Here is an 18315-nt window from a genome sequence, read left to right on the forward strand (position 1 = left end):
TGCTCCAATGTGAGTCTCTTTTCTAGCCCTCAAGAGAGCAGCCTGCTCTATTCTGGTGTCTCTGATTTGTAAGTCAGTGATACCAAAAAATTTAAGATGTATTAGCAGGATACAACAAAGCATTTTATCTCAGAGAACTAACACGTGAACAAACAACGATGCCTTTATGTTTCATTCACTTTCAGATCAATTGATCAGGTGAAACATTCTTCTAACAGGTTTAAGAAAAATACAGAAATATGTAATATGCTGAACGTTACCCTAAACCAAGGCTGCAAATTATATTTACTTTCCAGCATCATTTACACCTTTTTCAGCAATTGCAGACTTTAGCATACAAATCTCTGAACTGTAACAAAAGGCATGCATTGGCAACGTCTTAGGATATACATCAGAGGAGCTCAGCATCAGGAGAAAACCCTTGAAGTTTCTGTCATCCAAGAATGTTTTCTGCACCTCCTGCTATATGGTACCACATTAGATAGATCCAATTCCATAGCTCGAGCAATACTTCAATAATTAAGTAAATTTATCTACGTCAACAAATAGCACTGCTGGCCTGTGCCATTATTTCTTTTGTTTAAGCAAGTCTTAAATTTAGGGCAAGAGAAAAAGGTGTGTGGGTAAAGCCAGGGTCACTCAGGGCAATTCATATACCTGAAAGGATGTTTTCCTATTTAATGGACATTTTTGAATGAGCTGCATTTTGTCCCTTGGTTGTTTAGTATAAGGAAATCTCAAACTAAAGTTTAGGGGGAGTCTTCAGATTGTTAGCTCAGTATCTCCCACTCAGTCTCCTTGCTGTGGCCAAACTGTGATCTGGCCTCCACCAAATTTCACAGGAATGAGTACAATGCAGTTACTGATTTGTAACTGTATGTCATCAGAACAGCCTCTCTGACTTTCACCAACGTGTAACTTTTTCCCCTTACACGTTACCTCCAAGTAAACCGTAGGCAATTAACTCTACATAGGACCTTAGTACTAGATCCACCTTACTTGCTGCTTCACTCCATAGCGTCTGTATTTCATGACACTTAACATTTGCTCTCATAAAGTCCCTTTAGTACCAGGGTTTCTGTTGTGACAGATGTGGAGGAACCTCAGTCTCGCCAACACTGGCTGATGAATATCTGTGCTTCCAGATAGGTTGTCGAACAAAACATAAACTCCTTGATCTCATTAGTGGTGGGATTTGGTGGCACTTGCTGAATGATCCTTGCACAAAGAGCAACTACAAGACAGCTTCTCTTCCTCCTTTGTATTTTTGGTGCTCCATGTCCCAGAAACATGCTAACCACAGCACTGCAGAGCTCAGTACGACAGGTAAAAGTAACAGTGTCCTGCGCTACTGTGGTCTGACACCTCCAGTACCTCTCCTCTACTCCAATGACTTTATTTTCTGAGGGATAAGGTCAGCATGGTTTAGGTGCCAGGCGAACACCAAAAAAACATTGCTCAGAAATTGAGGAAGAAAGAGGTTTAGGTGTTTTTAATGGTGGGGAGGAGTTGAGTGTTTTGTACAAACTAAGCCATTTATCATAGGGACTTCTGAGAATCCCTTTTACAAAATCTATGTCTTCTTGCATATTGTACAGCAATCCATGGCATCCCAGGAGGAGCAAGGGCGCTCCAGTGAGGCCAGCTGTTTCACTAGATAGCAAGGAACCCTAAGCTCTGGCAGGAATCACATCCCCTTGTGGATCCCAACATGTTAAAAGGATAACGTGATACCTATACAGGGAAAAACAGAAGCTAGATTTCAGCAGTCAGGCTTAATTAGCAAGTTAGCTAAGCCTGGTATCAGCCAAACTGTTCATCTCATCCATAACTTTTCCTCAGAACTGAAAAAAAATAAGGTGCTAGACATGAGCTTTGGGAAACTGGAAAAACAGCTAGGAAGAAAGAAAATGGTACCTAACATTGCAACACTCTAAACTCCCTTGTTTCAGCTATAATGTGTAATATACTTAATAGTGAGTATGTCTAAGAAATAGACTAACTCCGCTTGCAAGCAGAAAGGGTGTATATCTCCAGTCTGTGCTTAGAAGGTACACAGAAAAAAAAAGCATTATTCCTTGCTGTGGGTAAGTCTGCATGTCCTGATGAAAATTACAAGTAATCATGTTCAGAACATTCAATTGTTAATTTTTTCTAAAGCAGGCTTTAGCTATCATAGAATCATAGAATGGTTTGGGTTGGAAGGGACCTTAAAGATCATCTAGCTCCAATCCCCCTGCCATGGGCAGGGACACCTTCCACTAGACCAGGTTGCTCAAAGCCCCATCCAGCCTGGCCCTGAACACTTCCAGGGATGGGGCATCCACAACTTCTCTGGGCAACCTGTGCCAGTGCTTCACCACCCTCGCAGTGAAGAATTTCTTCCTCATAGCTAATCTAAATCTACCCCCTTTCAGTTTAAAGCCATTACCCCTTGGCCTATCACTACAGGCCCTTGTAAAAAGTCCCTCTCCAGCTTTCTTGTAGGCCCCCTTCAGGTACTGCAAGGCTGCTATAGGGTCTCCCCGGAGCCTTCTCTTCTCCAGGCTGAACAACCCCAGGTCTCTCAGCCTGTCTTCATAGGAGAGGTGCTCCAGCCCTCTGATCATCTTTGTGGCCCTCCTCTGGACTCGCTCCAACAGGCCCATGTCCTTCTTACGTTGGGGGCCCCAGAGCTGAACGCAGTGCTCCAGGTGGGGTCTCACCAGAGCAGAGAAGAGGAGCAGAATCACCTCCCTCGACCTGCTGGCCATGCTTCTTTTGATGCAGCCCAGGATATGATTGGCTTTCTGGGCTGCAAGCGCACATTGTTGAGCAAGTCATGTTGAGCTTCTCATCAACCAACCCCCCCAAGTCCTTCTCCTCAGGGCTACTCTCAATCCATTCTCCACCCAGCCTGTATTTGTGCTTGGGATTGCCCCGACCCATGTGCAGGACATTGCACTTGGCCTTGTTGAACTATGTGGGTGGATAGGGTTTTTGATCTTACAGCTGCAGAAAAAGTTATTTGTTTAAGATCATACTAGAAGGTTTTGACAGAACACTGTATCTGTATGCTGTAATGGGCACATAGATACCATATATACTGGTCTATTTTTATTTACTGGAGGTGTCTTTAGAGTTTTGTAGTGCAGATACTGTTTTCTTGCCACAGCAACCGTATAAAAACTAGAAGTTACTTCTCCCAGAGGAAACTGGGATTATATCAAAGCAGTTCATTTCCTCACAACAAAACTCTGTGCTTGGTTTCCAATACCAAAATTGTAACATCGCAACTTTTTCATAAGAATTAAATGGAAACAGAAATAAAGGGGGAAGAAAAAGCTTTTAGAGTGTTAACTCTCCATGGCAGGAGGAAGCCAGCATGGGCATTGAGCTAGGCACACTCATCCCCTTCTCCCTGCTGAAAGGGACACAAAAAGAACTCTGGCTAAGCATTTATTTTTCTGCTAATGTGAAAGTTTTCTTTTAAAGAGGAAGCAGATTGAACAGAGCACGAGAAAAGAATTTGACTCTGGCTTATTTCCAAAGGTTTTTTTTCCTGATGATTCACTGTTATCACTTGTTCACATTACAACCAGCCTCAAAAAGAAATACCCAAAACCGAAACCAACCCCCCCCTACACCCAACAACAAAAAACCTGTACCACAAAAGCACTAAGAAATAGGATCTTTCCTACTGCTAAATTCTGCTAATAAGCTATATAAGAAGAGAATCACGCAAGATAAGAGTGCCTATGTTCATTCACATTTGAGTAGTAACATAGCTAAGCCTCTAGATCTGGAACTTTAGAGCACATCTAAAGGTGATGAATTTCCAAGGTATTAAACAAAATGGCTGACACTGATTGAACCTCTTGTTTTTCTTCAGCTATATAATAAAATAGAAAACATCTAAATATCTCTGAAGTCTAAAACGTTTAAATTTTCAGTATTGTCTTTCCAGTAGTTTTGTTTTCAAACAGGAGTTTGGATATTCAGGGAGGAGACATAACTGCTAATTCTCTGAAAACATGAACAGTACAAATTTTTATATTTGTGGGAGCCCTCTCACCCTCAGTCCTGGTGGCAGTCAATTGTGAATGCCCAGTTTATATAGCAATTCACAAACGTACCACTTTTACATGGGCATTCAAGCTCAAAGGCGGTAAAGCAAGGCCAAAAGAAGGAGCACTGGTAGGATTGCTTTGTTACTGTGTACGTGATAAAAAGAAAATGAGGATGCTTGCTATAGGCTTCTGTTACTTACATCTCGACACAACCCAGCACACAGTTTCATTCTCCCTGCCTGCAATGGTATTAACAGACAGGTAAGGATATAAAGCTAACTTGAGCCCAAACACAAATCTGATTTCAGTAACGTTTTGTTTCCATTTTCAGTAGATGTAAGCTTTACCTGCAGACATACTCCAGGGGAAAGATTGTATGAGTAGGGCTCAATGCAGCAGGATCTACAGTTCAACTGATTTTTTTTCCTAGTTCAAGTGATCAGCATAAATACTACTTAAGTACTACTAATAAGAGACAAATTCAATGCCTTTTTACCCCATCTTGACCATACCATGACTTCTGGTTTATTTCTTTCACATACCAGAACTGTCTGCCATCCTTGCAACCAGAGCTTAATCAATTCTAGCTGGAAAAAAGCTTGTACCAAACAGCAGCAAGCAGATCTTGTTTAATATGACTGTAGCTCTATGCTCCCAACATGTTTTCATACAAATTCAATATCCACAACTTCTTATAAATATCAGTCACGATAGGATTCCCCCCTCACCTACCAGTTTCAGGACTCCTACCACTAGCACCGATCATTACATTTTGGGGTTCAAACATACAATTCCCCTCCTGTTTGCCACCCCCATGCCAAAGGGTCTGTGGGGTTTTTTGACACGCATCTAGGAGCCCCAGGCTTATTATTTGGAAGAAGGGTGAGACCCAAGCATGGAAGTGTGATGCTGTCCTCTCTTAACGTTTGGAGCCCATACGCTCATGTGTATCTGTGACACAGCCCAGCATTACCTGGGTGCTGGCATTTAGGACCCCATAGACTGGCCAGCCTATACTTGACAGAGGAAACCATATCTTTTTACTCACTTTGTCTTAGTCGCGAGGCCAAGAACATGAAAGAACAGTAGGCAGCGTTTCCAAAATCTCCACGCTACCTTATGCCATTAGCCATGCAAGAGCTGCACTAGCAAAAAGCCATATGAGAACAAACTGGTTTATGCCAGCAGAGGTCAGTGGGTGACTCTCTTGCCAAATGTTTCAGACGCACATTGTATTACGGATAAGGTTTCAAAGTCAGCTATGTTCCCTCGCCCTGGAACACTGAAAGCCATCCTTTGACTAGATGCAACCATTTTGCCCTTTTTGATCCCGTTAGCCTACCCAAGCAAATGATGATGATGCTTTGTTATGTTACCATCTCCTTGCTTTTCTCTTCAAAATGTGTTTTTAGGTTTCTGGCAGACAAAATAAAGGTGTATTAGCCCATGAGGCTAGGAAGGGAGAGGGGGTAGTTTCCAAAGCTAATGCCTATTTTTAAAGTTTCCATTGCAGCTTCCTACGCTAATGTAACTGGTTAAGCGGCTGAGTGGGTTCCTCTGGAATGTACAGTGTATGCTACTTCATCAGCCCGTGATGCTTCAATGCTATTTTTGTAACTTACACATAATGAAAAAAACAGTTTGCTTAATAGGTAAGGAAGACAAAAATCCTTCTCTCAAGATTTGAAGGGACCTAATGCTTCAACATTTGGCTTAATTAAAAAGCAAGCAAGACAGGGAAGAATCAAATAACATTATATTAATATATACTAGTCTAAGAGAATGTTCTGGTAGTAAGGAGGTTTTGGCCAATTCCATCAGTGGATACTATATCACTGTAATGAAAAGTTCACTCATAAGCAAGCTTGAGGTTTTATTTACATATTTAACTTAAAAAAAAAAAAAAGCTATCATTCACTCTTCCGGCATAGTCACTTCTCTCAGACTATTACGTAGCCACAAATGCCCTTCCCATCCACCTCCCATCACAGGCAACAAAGGTCCAAGGAATTTAAGAATTTAATTTGCCTATTAGTCTTTTCAGTATTCTATTTCTAGCAGTTATCAATTATTATACCAGGTTAAAAAAATTAGAAGTTATATCAGACCTAGGCACAAGGTCACCTGGCCCTAAGCTGAGTAGTGAGGGAGTATCAACTCATACAGCCTTTTTCAATAATAAATTAATAGTCATTCTACCTCACCCATGAGCTTCGTTCTTCTGTTCTTCCTTTAAAAGTGATACTCTATTTCCATGCATTTTTGTTTTTAAAGCTGACAGTTAGGATCTTTTCCTCATGAAGTTTCTTAAATTGCTGCCCATTTGCTGCAGATATAAACCATGAGCTCTAACCATTTGTCAAGTTACTATCAACAGTACTTAAGTAGCATGGTACAGAGGCTTGGGGAAAAAGGTGTACTGAGACACATCAAAATCATCATGTAAACCATACACTAACATACTACATAATTACATACAAATTTATTCTCACATCACCAGCAGTGTGATGAAAGGTAATGCATCTAAATAAAGCTTTTAGGTGAGAGTAACGACATGAGGATTTTACCAGTAGAGAGTATCTGGGGACAGCTCAGTCACTCTGCTTGATCACATCTTTCCTGTTTCCTCTCTCACTGCAGGTTGGCTTTGTGTAATCTTCTGCCAGCCTCATGTACCTCCTCTCTCTAGACCCAGCTACACTGACGCAAAAGCAAGCCGCACCAAGTATTAAAAACAGTCTTCAGCACTGTCAGCCTGCAATCGAGGCCCCCCAGGTAATTCTCTGCTCCAGCACAGAGCTCCCGAGAGAAGTTACTTGAGTTTGTTTGGAAAAAATAAAAAAAAATATATATATATCCCTCTATATAGTGTCAGGCATCTGACTTCAACTTGTGTCCAAAATGGCAATATCCTCCTCATCCTTCTCAGCTCAGGATGTAGGCACCTAGTTTAAAAAAATGTAGAAAAAAGCAGAAGGGTAACCACATAGCACATGTGCTTAGTTTGTATGTGGCCTGAACTCTAGCACCTATATATTTCTACCGTCACTAGTTAGTCATCAGGTACCAAACGATTCAATCCAAGCAGTATGAATATCAGAGCAAGCCTGGTTCAGGGACACAGGGCTGGGGAGAGAAAGACGTCCTAGTCCCACTGCTCCCCCGGGTATGATGGGAGCAACCAACTCCTTTACTTCACAACAAAAGTTTACCTGAAAGGTGGTAAAATCTAAGTACAGCTCTAGTAGGCTTTTTAAAAACAGTTGAGAGGCAAAAACTCTAACCCAGAAAATTTTTATTTTCAAAATAAAAAACTTTGTACAGAACATTGTAGATCTGAGTAAATCTAAATACAGCAGTCTCCATGGTATGACGCAAGGGTTTGCTTTTAGCACAGTCCTTTCACATTCTAGCAATCAGAAGGCAAGTCCTCCAATGGGGGGGGGGCAGAATATCTCGCTCTTATCTGTCAGAACATGTATTTCTAGAGTTCCTTCTTCACGAAATATACCTAGAGGATAGAGCACTCTCCACCTCAGATTGTTTTTATAGTGTGAATAGCTGTGCAAAGAGAGGACCGGAGATTTTCAATAGGACAGATGATTTATGAAACAGAACTGCAAGTCTGGAGACATAAGTATCTTTTGTTTCTATATTCCTCTCTCCTCCCCTCCCACACACACTAATGTAACTCCCAGAAAGGTATAAACTGTGGATCATTATGTACATACACAGTGCAAATACTGTGCAGAGAAGTCTAAACCCATGTTTTGTTCTAGTGCTCAATAAAAGCAAGTTGATTCTTCTACTATTCTACTGTACATTATTTATAACATTGCATTCTAAACCTTGTACAAAGCTTATACAGTAGTTTCCATAACCAAACCAAGCGCATTTATACACTTTGTGGTTCTCTGGATCCAATTTTCATGGCACCTTCTTTTCTACAGCACTGAGTACACAGACCCCATCCACACAGCACATTAGAATTCTTCAGCTCTGTTTCTGCTGTACTCATGCTTCATTAACAACATCATGCGAAATATCCTTCTACAGTCATGCAGAGCCAGATACAGAAATATGGCTGGACTGTTAAGGAGGAGACCGTAGCACTAACCACATTTGTAAGTGCTCACAAACTGTATGCAACCCATTACATCTCCCTTTTTATTTATTTTTAAAAGCCTTTTTGATGAGGCAATTGTTCTTTCTCATCTGTTACTACAACTAGGGTGTCTCTTGAGAACATTATCTATTTACATTTATGCTGCCCTATGCAACTGGAAGAGTAATTCACTTTAAGCTGAACTGTAGCTTAGAAAGTCCTAGCTTTTTAATTTTTTTCAGAGGTAAGAAAATTCAGGCTTCCGATTCCAGTGACTGTTTGTCATTGCCCCTTTTCCTGATAACCAAATTCAACAAGTTACCATCTTTCACCCACTTGCAGTTGGCCAACAGCCACATGAACCACTACCCCTCTACTTAACCAAGCCCTGGTCTGGAGGCATCCCTCTTCCCCAGGACCAGTGCCAATTCTGCAAAGAAGCAGTTCTGCAGCTGCAGCAAGAGCAGGGAGAAGAGAATCCACAAACCCAGTAATTTAACAAAGCGTACATTCTGTTTTAGACAGTGGTCACTCCACAATGTATACCAGTACGTCCACATCACTATCATCACTAGGCAATGCTAGTGCTGGTGCTGTGGAAGCTTTCAGCAGTGGCCTCCTCTCATCTGAGCAAAAATACAAAGTGCCACCTGCAACTGCTTCTGCTGCATTTTTTAAGTCTCTTGGAGAATCTCCCTTAAAATGGCCAATGTGCACTTTGACTACTCTATAAAACCAAATATTAGTGCTTGGAGACTGCTCAGCTGCAACTTTTAGGGCTTCCTTTTTGAACTTAAGAATGCATTGTTTTAGAGAATTCTTAGCTTCTATTTGATCATTTATGTTCAGTAAGAGTCTGTATTGCAGCAGAAGTTGGCCTGGAGTTAAGCACATACTTTTCCCAGCCTGGTTCTGTGGGGAACAGTACCCTGAATTTTCAGAACATGTCTTATCTTCTTGTGATCAACTTCAAAGCATAAATAAATCTGCAGTACAGATCACTGCATAAATAAAACTAATGGCTTAAAGCCTCATCTCCTTTGGGGGGGGGAGGGGGAGGGAAAGTTATCGGCATGAAAGCAATGACTGATGCTATCTGATTTGCAAAGTTGTTTAAAAAGAAAACAATGGCCTGTGGGCAAAGACCTTCATTAAACAGTTTTCCCAAGTATGATTTGCACTGAGATAAGTGAAAGTTCTTTATCCTTTTTTACCCAAAAGGGGAGGGAAGGAAGGCACTGGCTTTGTAATCTCATTTGATTAAACAATTCACTGTAGGCAATAATATGACATTGGTCAAAGAGTACATTTAAAGGCAGCCACAGCTTCAGTCTTCCATTCCAAGTTCTTGTTTCAGACTGAAAGACAAGTAGAAACATGAGTTAGCTTGTAGCAAAACAGTGTTTGGAAACTCTTTAGACAAATTAGTGGGAGCCCTGACAATAAACACAGCTGAAGTTGAGAGCCAAAAGACAGAGTGGATGTACCACTTGTTTTGGGTAAGAACCAACATGTCAGAAAAATCACATGGCAAAATCTCAGATTCTAAAGGCAACATGGACTGATCTTGAGATTTACCTGACAAATTGGGATGTGGAGAGCTCTCCTCTCCCAGTTTTGAGCTGCTTATCCCACTTAGAGCAGAGCCATGCCATTGACACAAACTTACCTTTTCAAGTAGGCATGGACATTGTCATAGCCATGGTACTTGGCCAGATAGACCAGGACACCTGTAGCACATCGGCCATCTCGCTGTCTGCAGAAGCTACAGTTGCAGATTCCACGACACGGTGGGCACCTCCAGGTCTAGACAAAAGACAGACAACAAGCCTTTTTAACTGAACTGGAATGCCAGACATTATTCACACCCGCAACTTAAAAGAGGACCCTGCTCCGCACTGACTTCTGCGGTGAACATCAGCGCTGCAGAATTTGTCTAAACCAGTGCAAGAGTACAAACTCTTCAGTCTGTAAGGGATTAAATTCTCCTTTGCCTGCCTTGCACATAACCATAGGAAGCATTCCACTCTGCTCAACTCCTGCACCATTTCCACAACAGCAGCACTTTGTCCACAACACAGTTCCTTTCCATAGGGCATTAAGCACTAACACAAGGCAAAAGAGAACACTATTCTGATGCTCAAATATATTTTGGCAGCTGCTCTGCTCTTGTAGTTTACTCCTGCAAATAAAGCTACAGAAGTAGTAACTACAATAAGTTCTACACAACACAAGGTTCCGCGATTCAGTTTGAATCAAGCCAGGACTGCATTATGTACTACAGCACTGTAAGCAGTTCCCCTGCTAAAACTCTTTCGCTATGAGTAACCAATGCACCTCTCTGCTCAAGCTAAACACAATAAAGCCAATACTCAATATTGTCTTACCGGATCCAGCAATGCCGTTCTGACATCTTCCCCATACCTATTGCGGAGGCATGGCCCACAGAATTGGCCCCGTACTCCTACGCAATCAGGGTTACGACAATTTGTCTTGGTGTCTGTGGTTTTCTGGCGACACTGATGACAGGTGGATCCCTAGAACACAGGGAAAGTAGTTCAGGAAACAAGACATTAAAGATGGCTCTTTAGTTAGGGGAATAGAGCATTTAACAAGCAATCTCTTTGGCAGCTAGCAGTACTTATCCTGAAACAGAAAGCCACCTTACAAGTCTGAACCAAGACTGTTTTAACAATGCATCTTCAGTGTCTGTTAATCATTTTCCTCAGCTGGTATCACCTAGGTACTACAGTTGTTCCAGGGTGAAAGCAAGCTAACTGGCTTGGTAAAAGCCATTCTACAAATTCAGGGAAAGGTAAGAGATGACATTTCAAGATCTCAGGCATACTTCTCCCAAAAATCACATCCTTCCCCTCAGTGAGAGGGAGTCCGCTCTATTTGATGCTAAACTACAAGCAGGGAATAACAAGAAAATGACTTCACAAAATATTCAGTTCACAAAGTTGGAATATACTTACCATGGCCCTGTTATATACTTTATCTCTTGCAGATCCACAAATATTATTCAGCTCTTCCACTGTTATCTCCTCAACTGGGCGCACAATGTGTGGAAAAGCCATGGCACCACGGTGACCCCTCCTGGGAGTTCGGGCTTCATGCTAAATAGTGAAGACAATACTTTTAGTATTAGTTTCAGCAAAAACTCTACATAAACAAGGTGGGAATCTTTGAAGTAAAGTCTCAAATACTCATCATATATTTAAACAAGAGACTATAGATCTTTGCAAAGACATATGATATGGATGCAGCTTTAGCACCTTCACTTGATCTGTCACACCTTCAGGGTGCAGAAATGCTACTGGATCTTGCTTAATTCCTGCTGGAGTGCAAAAGGAAGTGATTTTTCAAGGATAAGGCGGGGGGAAATGGAGAACACATACAACATGCTATTTTCTGTACTTCTTCCCAGGCCATGGCATACTCATAATTTTGATCAACTCTGTATGAATTGTTATTTTCCTGAAGGGATGCAAAACCACCTTCGTGATCAACCTGCAACAGAAGAACTATAACCTTAGCATACCTCCAGGTATTCATCAGACATCTTTCTTCTTCTCACTAAGATGTACCGGTCATCATCTTCCTCTTCTGGTAAAGGAGTAGGAGGACCTTCAATCAGGGACCTGGATCTTGTGTGAGGCCGAGAACTTCGGTCTGGGTTCCTCCTCAAAGCACTTCTGGGCAATGAACGTCTTGGAAGTCGCTTTGGTCCCTGGTAAAGTTTAAAAGCCCCTAATGAAACAGCGAAAACCCAGACAGCTCCTGTCCCTACTATGAATTCCTCCCCCAAAAGATATGCCTTCCTTCTGTCTTTCCCAAAGATGAAGTCTCCCCTCCCGTCACAAATCAGAAAACACAAGGTAAAAACATCCTAGGCAAATTCATCTTGGGCATTCTGCTAGCTGCAGAGAAATAGTCAAAAGCATGTTTGTGTCCGTGCAGGTATAAGATAATTAATTCCCCCACGGAGCAGCAGAACCCACGTCTATGAGGAGCTACGACTTTTAGTGTTGTTCCCATCTTCACACAGCTTACAGGTAAATTAGCAGTGAAATTCATTACACTGCCGATTCACAACCCAACCTTTAAGGACCTAGTTAGGCCAAATGTCAGGGTTTTTTTCAAGGCTCCAAACTCACAAAATATTCAGGCTTGAGCTTCAAAGTCTGAGCTGCCCCCCTTATCTTCAGCCTTTGTATAAATACACATTTACACAGCACTTTGTTTGGTTTTATTGGCCTGTGGAGACACCTAACCTTTATAAATTAATCTGTTCTGCTTTATACAGTGGCAAATCAAAAGAGAACTGCACAATGAGGATGCCTGTTTTAGGAAGCAATAAAATTCTGAACTGGACTTTGATTTACATGGTTTATTAAGTTTTTTAACTGAGAGTTCCATTTTGTAACGTCAGAATTTGACTCTCAGAAATCTGAAGGCAAATATAGTAAGTTTATACTTACATGACTGACAGTTGGTAATGACTTTGTCCCACCAAAGATACCAGAAACATTTTGCAACTCAGCCATTAGTTTTGCAAGCTAACAAAGGAAAGAAAAAGGAAGCAGAGCCTTAAAAGGGTGTTTATGTGCTATTACAGACTATTAGATTAGGGCAATTGGTTAGAGCAATTGGTTAGAAGTACAATTACTTATAGGAAATGCAGTCACTCTTCAACTTTTTACTTTTATGTCTTATTTATGTTCTAGTGACTGCAAGTAATTTGAAAGTGCCCAAAATTAATATGTTGAAGCCCTATTCTTTAGGCTTGCAGCCTATGGATTTTCACATGCCAGTGGACATAAAGTATCAGATTTAAACATTAGGAATGTAAATTCTTCTTAATGCATTCACATAATTCCCATTAGAGTTAACCTGAAGAACCAAAGAGATCCCCTAAGAGTCAAGGGAGGAGAGGGGGGGAAGAAGGTGGGGCCCCCAGGGAGGCACTGAGTACTTGCCATTGCTTTGTTTTCCTTTATGTTCAAAGCTCTTTTTTCTAAAAACATGGCACCCTTTTCTTCAGAGTCAGAGTCTGAATCTGGAGCAGGCATCAGCTTTTCAGGAAGATGTTCCATCTCACCCTTCCTCCTCTCTGATCTTCGAGGTGGAAACTTCATGGCTACTTTTAGAGGAATAGGGCATTTTTGCCTTCTCTGAGCTACCTCACTTTCAGCACTTGTATCATTCTCCTCTGAATCCGATTCCAATTTCTGTTAACAAACCAGAATGGAAGCACATAAACCCAAGTGAGTTGCTCTGCAATTAAATACAGTTCGACGATATTTTGTTTGGGGGTGGTTAAAGAGGCTATCTGGCTGAAATCAAGAAATCTAAATTTCCAGTCATAGTGCTCTAGTATATTTGGGGGGGGTGTGGGTGTGAAGAGGGCAGGAGGAGAGGGGGGCACAGGGATAAAAAAACTCTCAGGGAGAGCCACACTGTACTGCCGCAACACCTCAGAAAAAGCAGCTTGGTTTCAGTTGCAGCAGTCTTAGCTGTCACTTGCAGGTCTAATAGCAAAGATAGTTTGTGTGTGTGAGAAGGAGAATTGCCTTTAAAAGGCTTGATTTTGCAACATGCTGTATTTGGCTGTAAAAAAAGCCACTACAAAGTTTTCAGCACAGGGTCAAACCCGTTTGTAAGCTGTCAAGAACAGCCATCTCACGCTATCAACAACAGCAAGTGAAAACTTCCTTCTACAGCCAGTCAATGAAATAATTATGAATAAAATCCCAATATTTTCTTATCTTTGAATTCTGATGCCTTGCTTACAACTTTTGCAAGAACCAAGGGTTCAGTGAGGACAGAAATTAATTTCTTTAGTTAAAAGCCCATTTTGCAATAGGCTTTGACTTTTAGGTTTAGACTCAATAAGACAGTCTTATTTTGGTCGTAGGTAACAACAGGCTTCCTGCTTCATATGCATAGACCATCAGTCTCAGATGGCAATCCTTCTTTGCACAGGGTTTTTATTAAACCAGGTGTGTGGTTCTGGTTGCCCATTATGTGTAGTTGTTGGTTCCTTTTTCTTACATATCTATTCCAGCTTTGTCTCCTACTTACTCTCTTTACTGTTGTGTATTATTTAACTCAGACACATCCTCTTCCAACCAGACGTTATTCTTTTCTAGTCATTCCTCGGCATGTTCTGAAGTTATGACAAACCTATTTTATGCCAAACACAGTACTACTTCTGTCTTCTCTACTAAATACCAACTGTTGGTCTTTTTAAGCAGTAAGACTGCTCTTGCACTGATGTCAAGGAAAAGCAGGAAGGTGTATTTCACCACCTATCACAATTTCTCTACTGCTAAAGAAGTACAGCATTTCCTGCTACGCTGTCAGCAGCAGATCTGACTGCGTGTCAATATATACAGAATTTTTTCTCAGGTTTGCTGGAGTCCATGGGCTAGCATAACATTTCACATTGAGGAAACCAGAAGTGTTAGAGTCTAACAGAGTAACATCTAGCAAGAACAGTTTTAAGAGGTATTGTATTTCAAAATCCATATGGCAGATTTTATTCTGAACTTGCAAAGCTCGGGAGCTTGGGGGCTTTTTACGCAGACAAAAATGAAACTATGGGTACTTAGACTGTACATTGAATTAAATAAAGTGATACTTCTTTCTGACAACATTTGACTTTCAAGCTGAAGTTGCCATTATTTTTCAGTTAAGAATGTGTAAGAATTTAAATTTAAAATTGCAAAATAAAATCAACTGTCTTACCAATGCATCTTGAATCTCATTTTCTGAAAAGCCACAGAAGGATTCATCATCAGAGGCTTCATGAAAGATTTTTGCCAGTTCTTCTCTAATATCTGACCTAAACTTGCATTTCTGTGAAGAATAAAATATCCTTTAACTGAAGTTGTACAGAAAATGATTCACATTTACAAGTGCAGTATAAGCAAATAGCTTTTTTAATAAAGAAAAAAAATAGTTCAGGCATTTAACAAGGGTTTTCAGAACCGCAGTTGCAAATTATCAGGCATGTTAGGTTAGGTGACATTTCAAAGGCTAGAATAAATAGCTAATCTGTTTCCAACAATTACCACCTAGAAGCACAAGTGAAGAGTGAAATGAAATTACAACATATAGCATAGATTTATAACTACTATACAAAAACATAAGCAGAGCAAGCAGTTTTAATAGTGCACAAAACATTTACTAGCTTTACCAGCTTTACATTTTTGCAAGCTTTACTAGCACTGCACATTCAGTTTTATTTGTTCTTGTGTTGTACTTACTGTGTTTGCAAAATTATCAGAACCAAAACTGTCACAACTGTCATCGGAGGATGAGGATGTTTCCATGGGAATCAGTTTCGTATTTCGGAATGCTGTGAAGTTTCTCCTTCCTGAACAACCTCGGCGCTGCAAAAGGACAATGGCAACACCGTTAATAAAAGAGACCTACTGTAGCATGCTAGCTTCTAAGAACATCCTTAAATTGAAATTTAGGAGGTTTGAACGTTTTAGGATGTTTAATAGTCTTGAATACAAGTCAGCAGAATTATCATCAGCTTTGAAATAATTCCCAAAGTTAGAAACAGGAATAGTTTCTGCTCTGATACATTTCCCATCATTGTTATAGATAAGTTTTGTTCGGTATTTAGAAACACTTCTTTTATGCAAACCGCCAACTGGAAATATACACAAAAATCATATCTTTCCCCACTCATTATAGACGATGCTGGAAAAAAGTACAAGTACACAAATAGTACCTAGAGGCAAACACTAAATACACTGCAGCTGTTAAGAAAGGGACTAAGGATCATACCCACATAGAAGAGGAGCTTTGAAACAACTGTTCTGGACACAGCAGCTTGCCATTTTGTTTCGATTTTATTACCAGGTTGAAATACCTTTTTTGATGGGCTTCAGGTTTTCATTTCCCAGGGGATGTTTCTACTGGCAATGACCCATTTTACCTGCCCAGGGTCGCGGCGACCTGAAGGCCAAGCCTGCTGCACCCACACTTAGATGCTGCCCACGTCAAGCACTCTATAATTGTTACCAGTTCACAGGCCCAGCCGACTGGGCCAAATATTTTCTAAATACGGTTTAAACAGTAACTAGCCAGAGCAACTTAAAGACCTCCGTCCTCTCCCCAGCACCGTTCAGCATACTGCTTTTCGCTGGAGCGGCACCGCAGCACTCTTGAGGCTTGCCCGCGCTTCACAGTTTTGCTGGTGCTGACAAGGAACAGAAAAGCTTCCCGGCCCGGCCCGGCTGCGGCCCCAGACACAAAAGGGGCTGTTTCTGGCGTCACCTGCCGCGGCTGACGGAGCGCCCAGCCGGAGAAACCCCGCCGCGGCAAGCCGGGCTGTACCGGCGGGCCTCCAGCACGGGGCCGGCCAGCACTGTCCAGCCGGGACCCGCTGGGGACCCGGGACCGCCATCGGCACGCATATACTCCTTCCCCCCTCGGGCACGGCCACCGGCACGGCCCCGCACGCCGGCCAGGGGCGCGGGCAGCTTGCTCCGCCTCCCGCTCCCGCTAAGATGGTGCCGCCCCCCTACACACACGGCGGGGCCGCCGGCCACCGCGCCCCACAGCGACCCCCTCCGCCCCGCTCCCCCGAGACCGTGGGCTCTACGCCCGCACAGCGGGGCCGCCTCCCCCCTGCCGTGAGGTACCTCTCCCCCGCAGCAGCCCGCCGCGCGCCACCGCCCAACGGCCGCCCTCGCGCCCCCACTCGTAGCGGCGGCCGGGGCAGCTGCGAGGCGGGAGGCAGAAGGCGGGGGCACTGGGAGGCTGTCGCCGGGCCGGCTGCCCCCCGCCACAGCCGCCTGCCCACCGCTGAGCGCGGCTCTGAAGCCGGGCCCCCTATCCCAGCCAGGCGGGCGAGGGCACCGGCGTGCGCGAAGCCCCGGACGCCCTAGCACCGCGGCGGGGCAGGAAGACCGCGGCTGCCGGTCCGCGTGGCGGGGCTGCCCCCACGTCGCTCCCTCCGGAGTGCCCGGCGAGCCCCAGCCCAAAGACTCGCCCTGCCCGACCCCACCAGCCTCCCCGCAATCCGGCTTGCCCCGGCCGCGAGACCCCGCAGGGCCCCGGGAAGGCGCAGTCGCAAGCGCCGCAGCCCCCCCGCCGCCAGCAGCAGCGATCCGCAGCCGTGCCGCGAGGCCGGCGGGCAGCCCCCCGCCGCCAGCAGCAGCGATCCGCAGCCGTGCCGCGAGGCCGGCGGGCAGCCCCCCGCCGCCAGCAGCGCTCACCTGCGGGCGCGGCGGACCCATGCTGGCGGTGGCGGGGCGAGCTGCGGGGAACTGAAGGTTCGCGCCAAAGCGGCTGGGACGGCGGGGGGCGGGGCCCGGCGGCGCCTTTCCCGCGTTAGCGCCCGCGTCCTGGCAGATGCAGCTGACACCCCCTCGGGATCGGGCACCCAGCGTGCCCGCCCCGCGCTCGCCCGCCCACCCCTGCTGAGGAGCTCCTTAGCTTTCCCGGGACACCCCCGGAGGGGCTAGTGCGGGGTCCCTCTTTTTTCTTCTATTCGCGATGCGGGGTTTGTGGAGCTGCAAGGGCCTGGCCCTGTGGCGGGAAAAGCTCCCGGTCGGAACGCCGCGGGACTCGCGTGCGAGAGGGGGCGGCGCGCGCGCGCGGGGGCCGGGGCTGCCCCGTGCCGAGCGGCCCCGGCGGGATGAGGGGCCAGGGCCCCTGACCGGGGGAGCCCACGTAGTCTCTTAACTCTCCTTCTCTCTTTTAAAAAGTTTTTAATTTTATATGTCAAACCTGGATTTGTTTCCACCGCTCTGAAGTAAAACCCCAAAACCTGCCAGTTTTCAGGGACAGAGGGGGTTTCTCCACGAAAGAAAGGCAGGGGCCTGTGTCCGGCTGCTCCCAGGGCTAGGGCAGCCTCCGCGTACCCCCGGGGCCCCCTGCACCCCTCGGGGCCCTGCGTTCAGCACTGCCTGCCGAGCGGGATAGTGAAAGTGCACTTTGTTAAAAAACCCACCCAGCAACACGCACGCTTTCCTGTGCTGTCACAGCAAATGAAGCGTTATTTGCCAGTGCATCACCAGTGCAGCTCGGTGGTAGGAGGGAGATGGTGGGTGACGCTCATTGCCTCTGCTCCCGTGGGAGTACAGCAGTGCAACAGGATTTTAGAAAGAAGTTGGCTGCGTTGCTCTTTGCAAA

At 44.2% G+C, this 18315-nt stretch overlaps 1 protein-coding gene across 1 annotated transcript; it reads right to left on the bottom strand.

Annotated features, from left to right (window-relative positions):
• Positions 1-9218: 9218 nt before the first annotated feature.
• On the bottom strand, positions 9219-17417 carry CDCA7 (cell division cycle associated 7). Its single transcript, XM_076340600.1, has 10 exons — positions 16467-17417; positions 15429-15554; positions 14908-15018; positions 13137-13388; positions 12639-12716; positions 11699-11887; positions 11133-11273; positions 10542-10691; positions 9824-9960; positions 9219-9512 (listed from the first exon to the last, which is right to left on the bottom strand). Exons 1-10 carry the CDS (start codon positions 17415-17417, stop codon positions 9482-9484), a joined length of 2166 nt encoding a protein of 721 aa, XP_076196715.1. The 3' UTR covers positions 9219-9481.
• Between the last annotated feature and the right edge of the window lie 898 nt (positions 17418-18315).

This window comes from Aptenodytes patagonicus, chromosome 6 (genome assembly GCF_965638725.1).
Source record: "Aptenodytes patagonicus chromosome 6, bAptPat1.pri.cur, whole genome shotgun sequence".
Taxonomy (NCBI): Eukaryota; Metazoa; Chordata; class Aves; order Sphenisciformes; family Spheniscidae; genus Aptenodytes; species Aptenodytes patagonicus.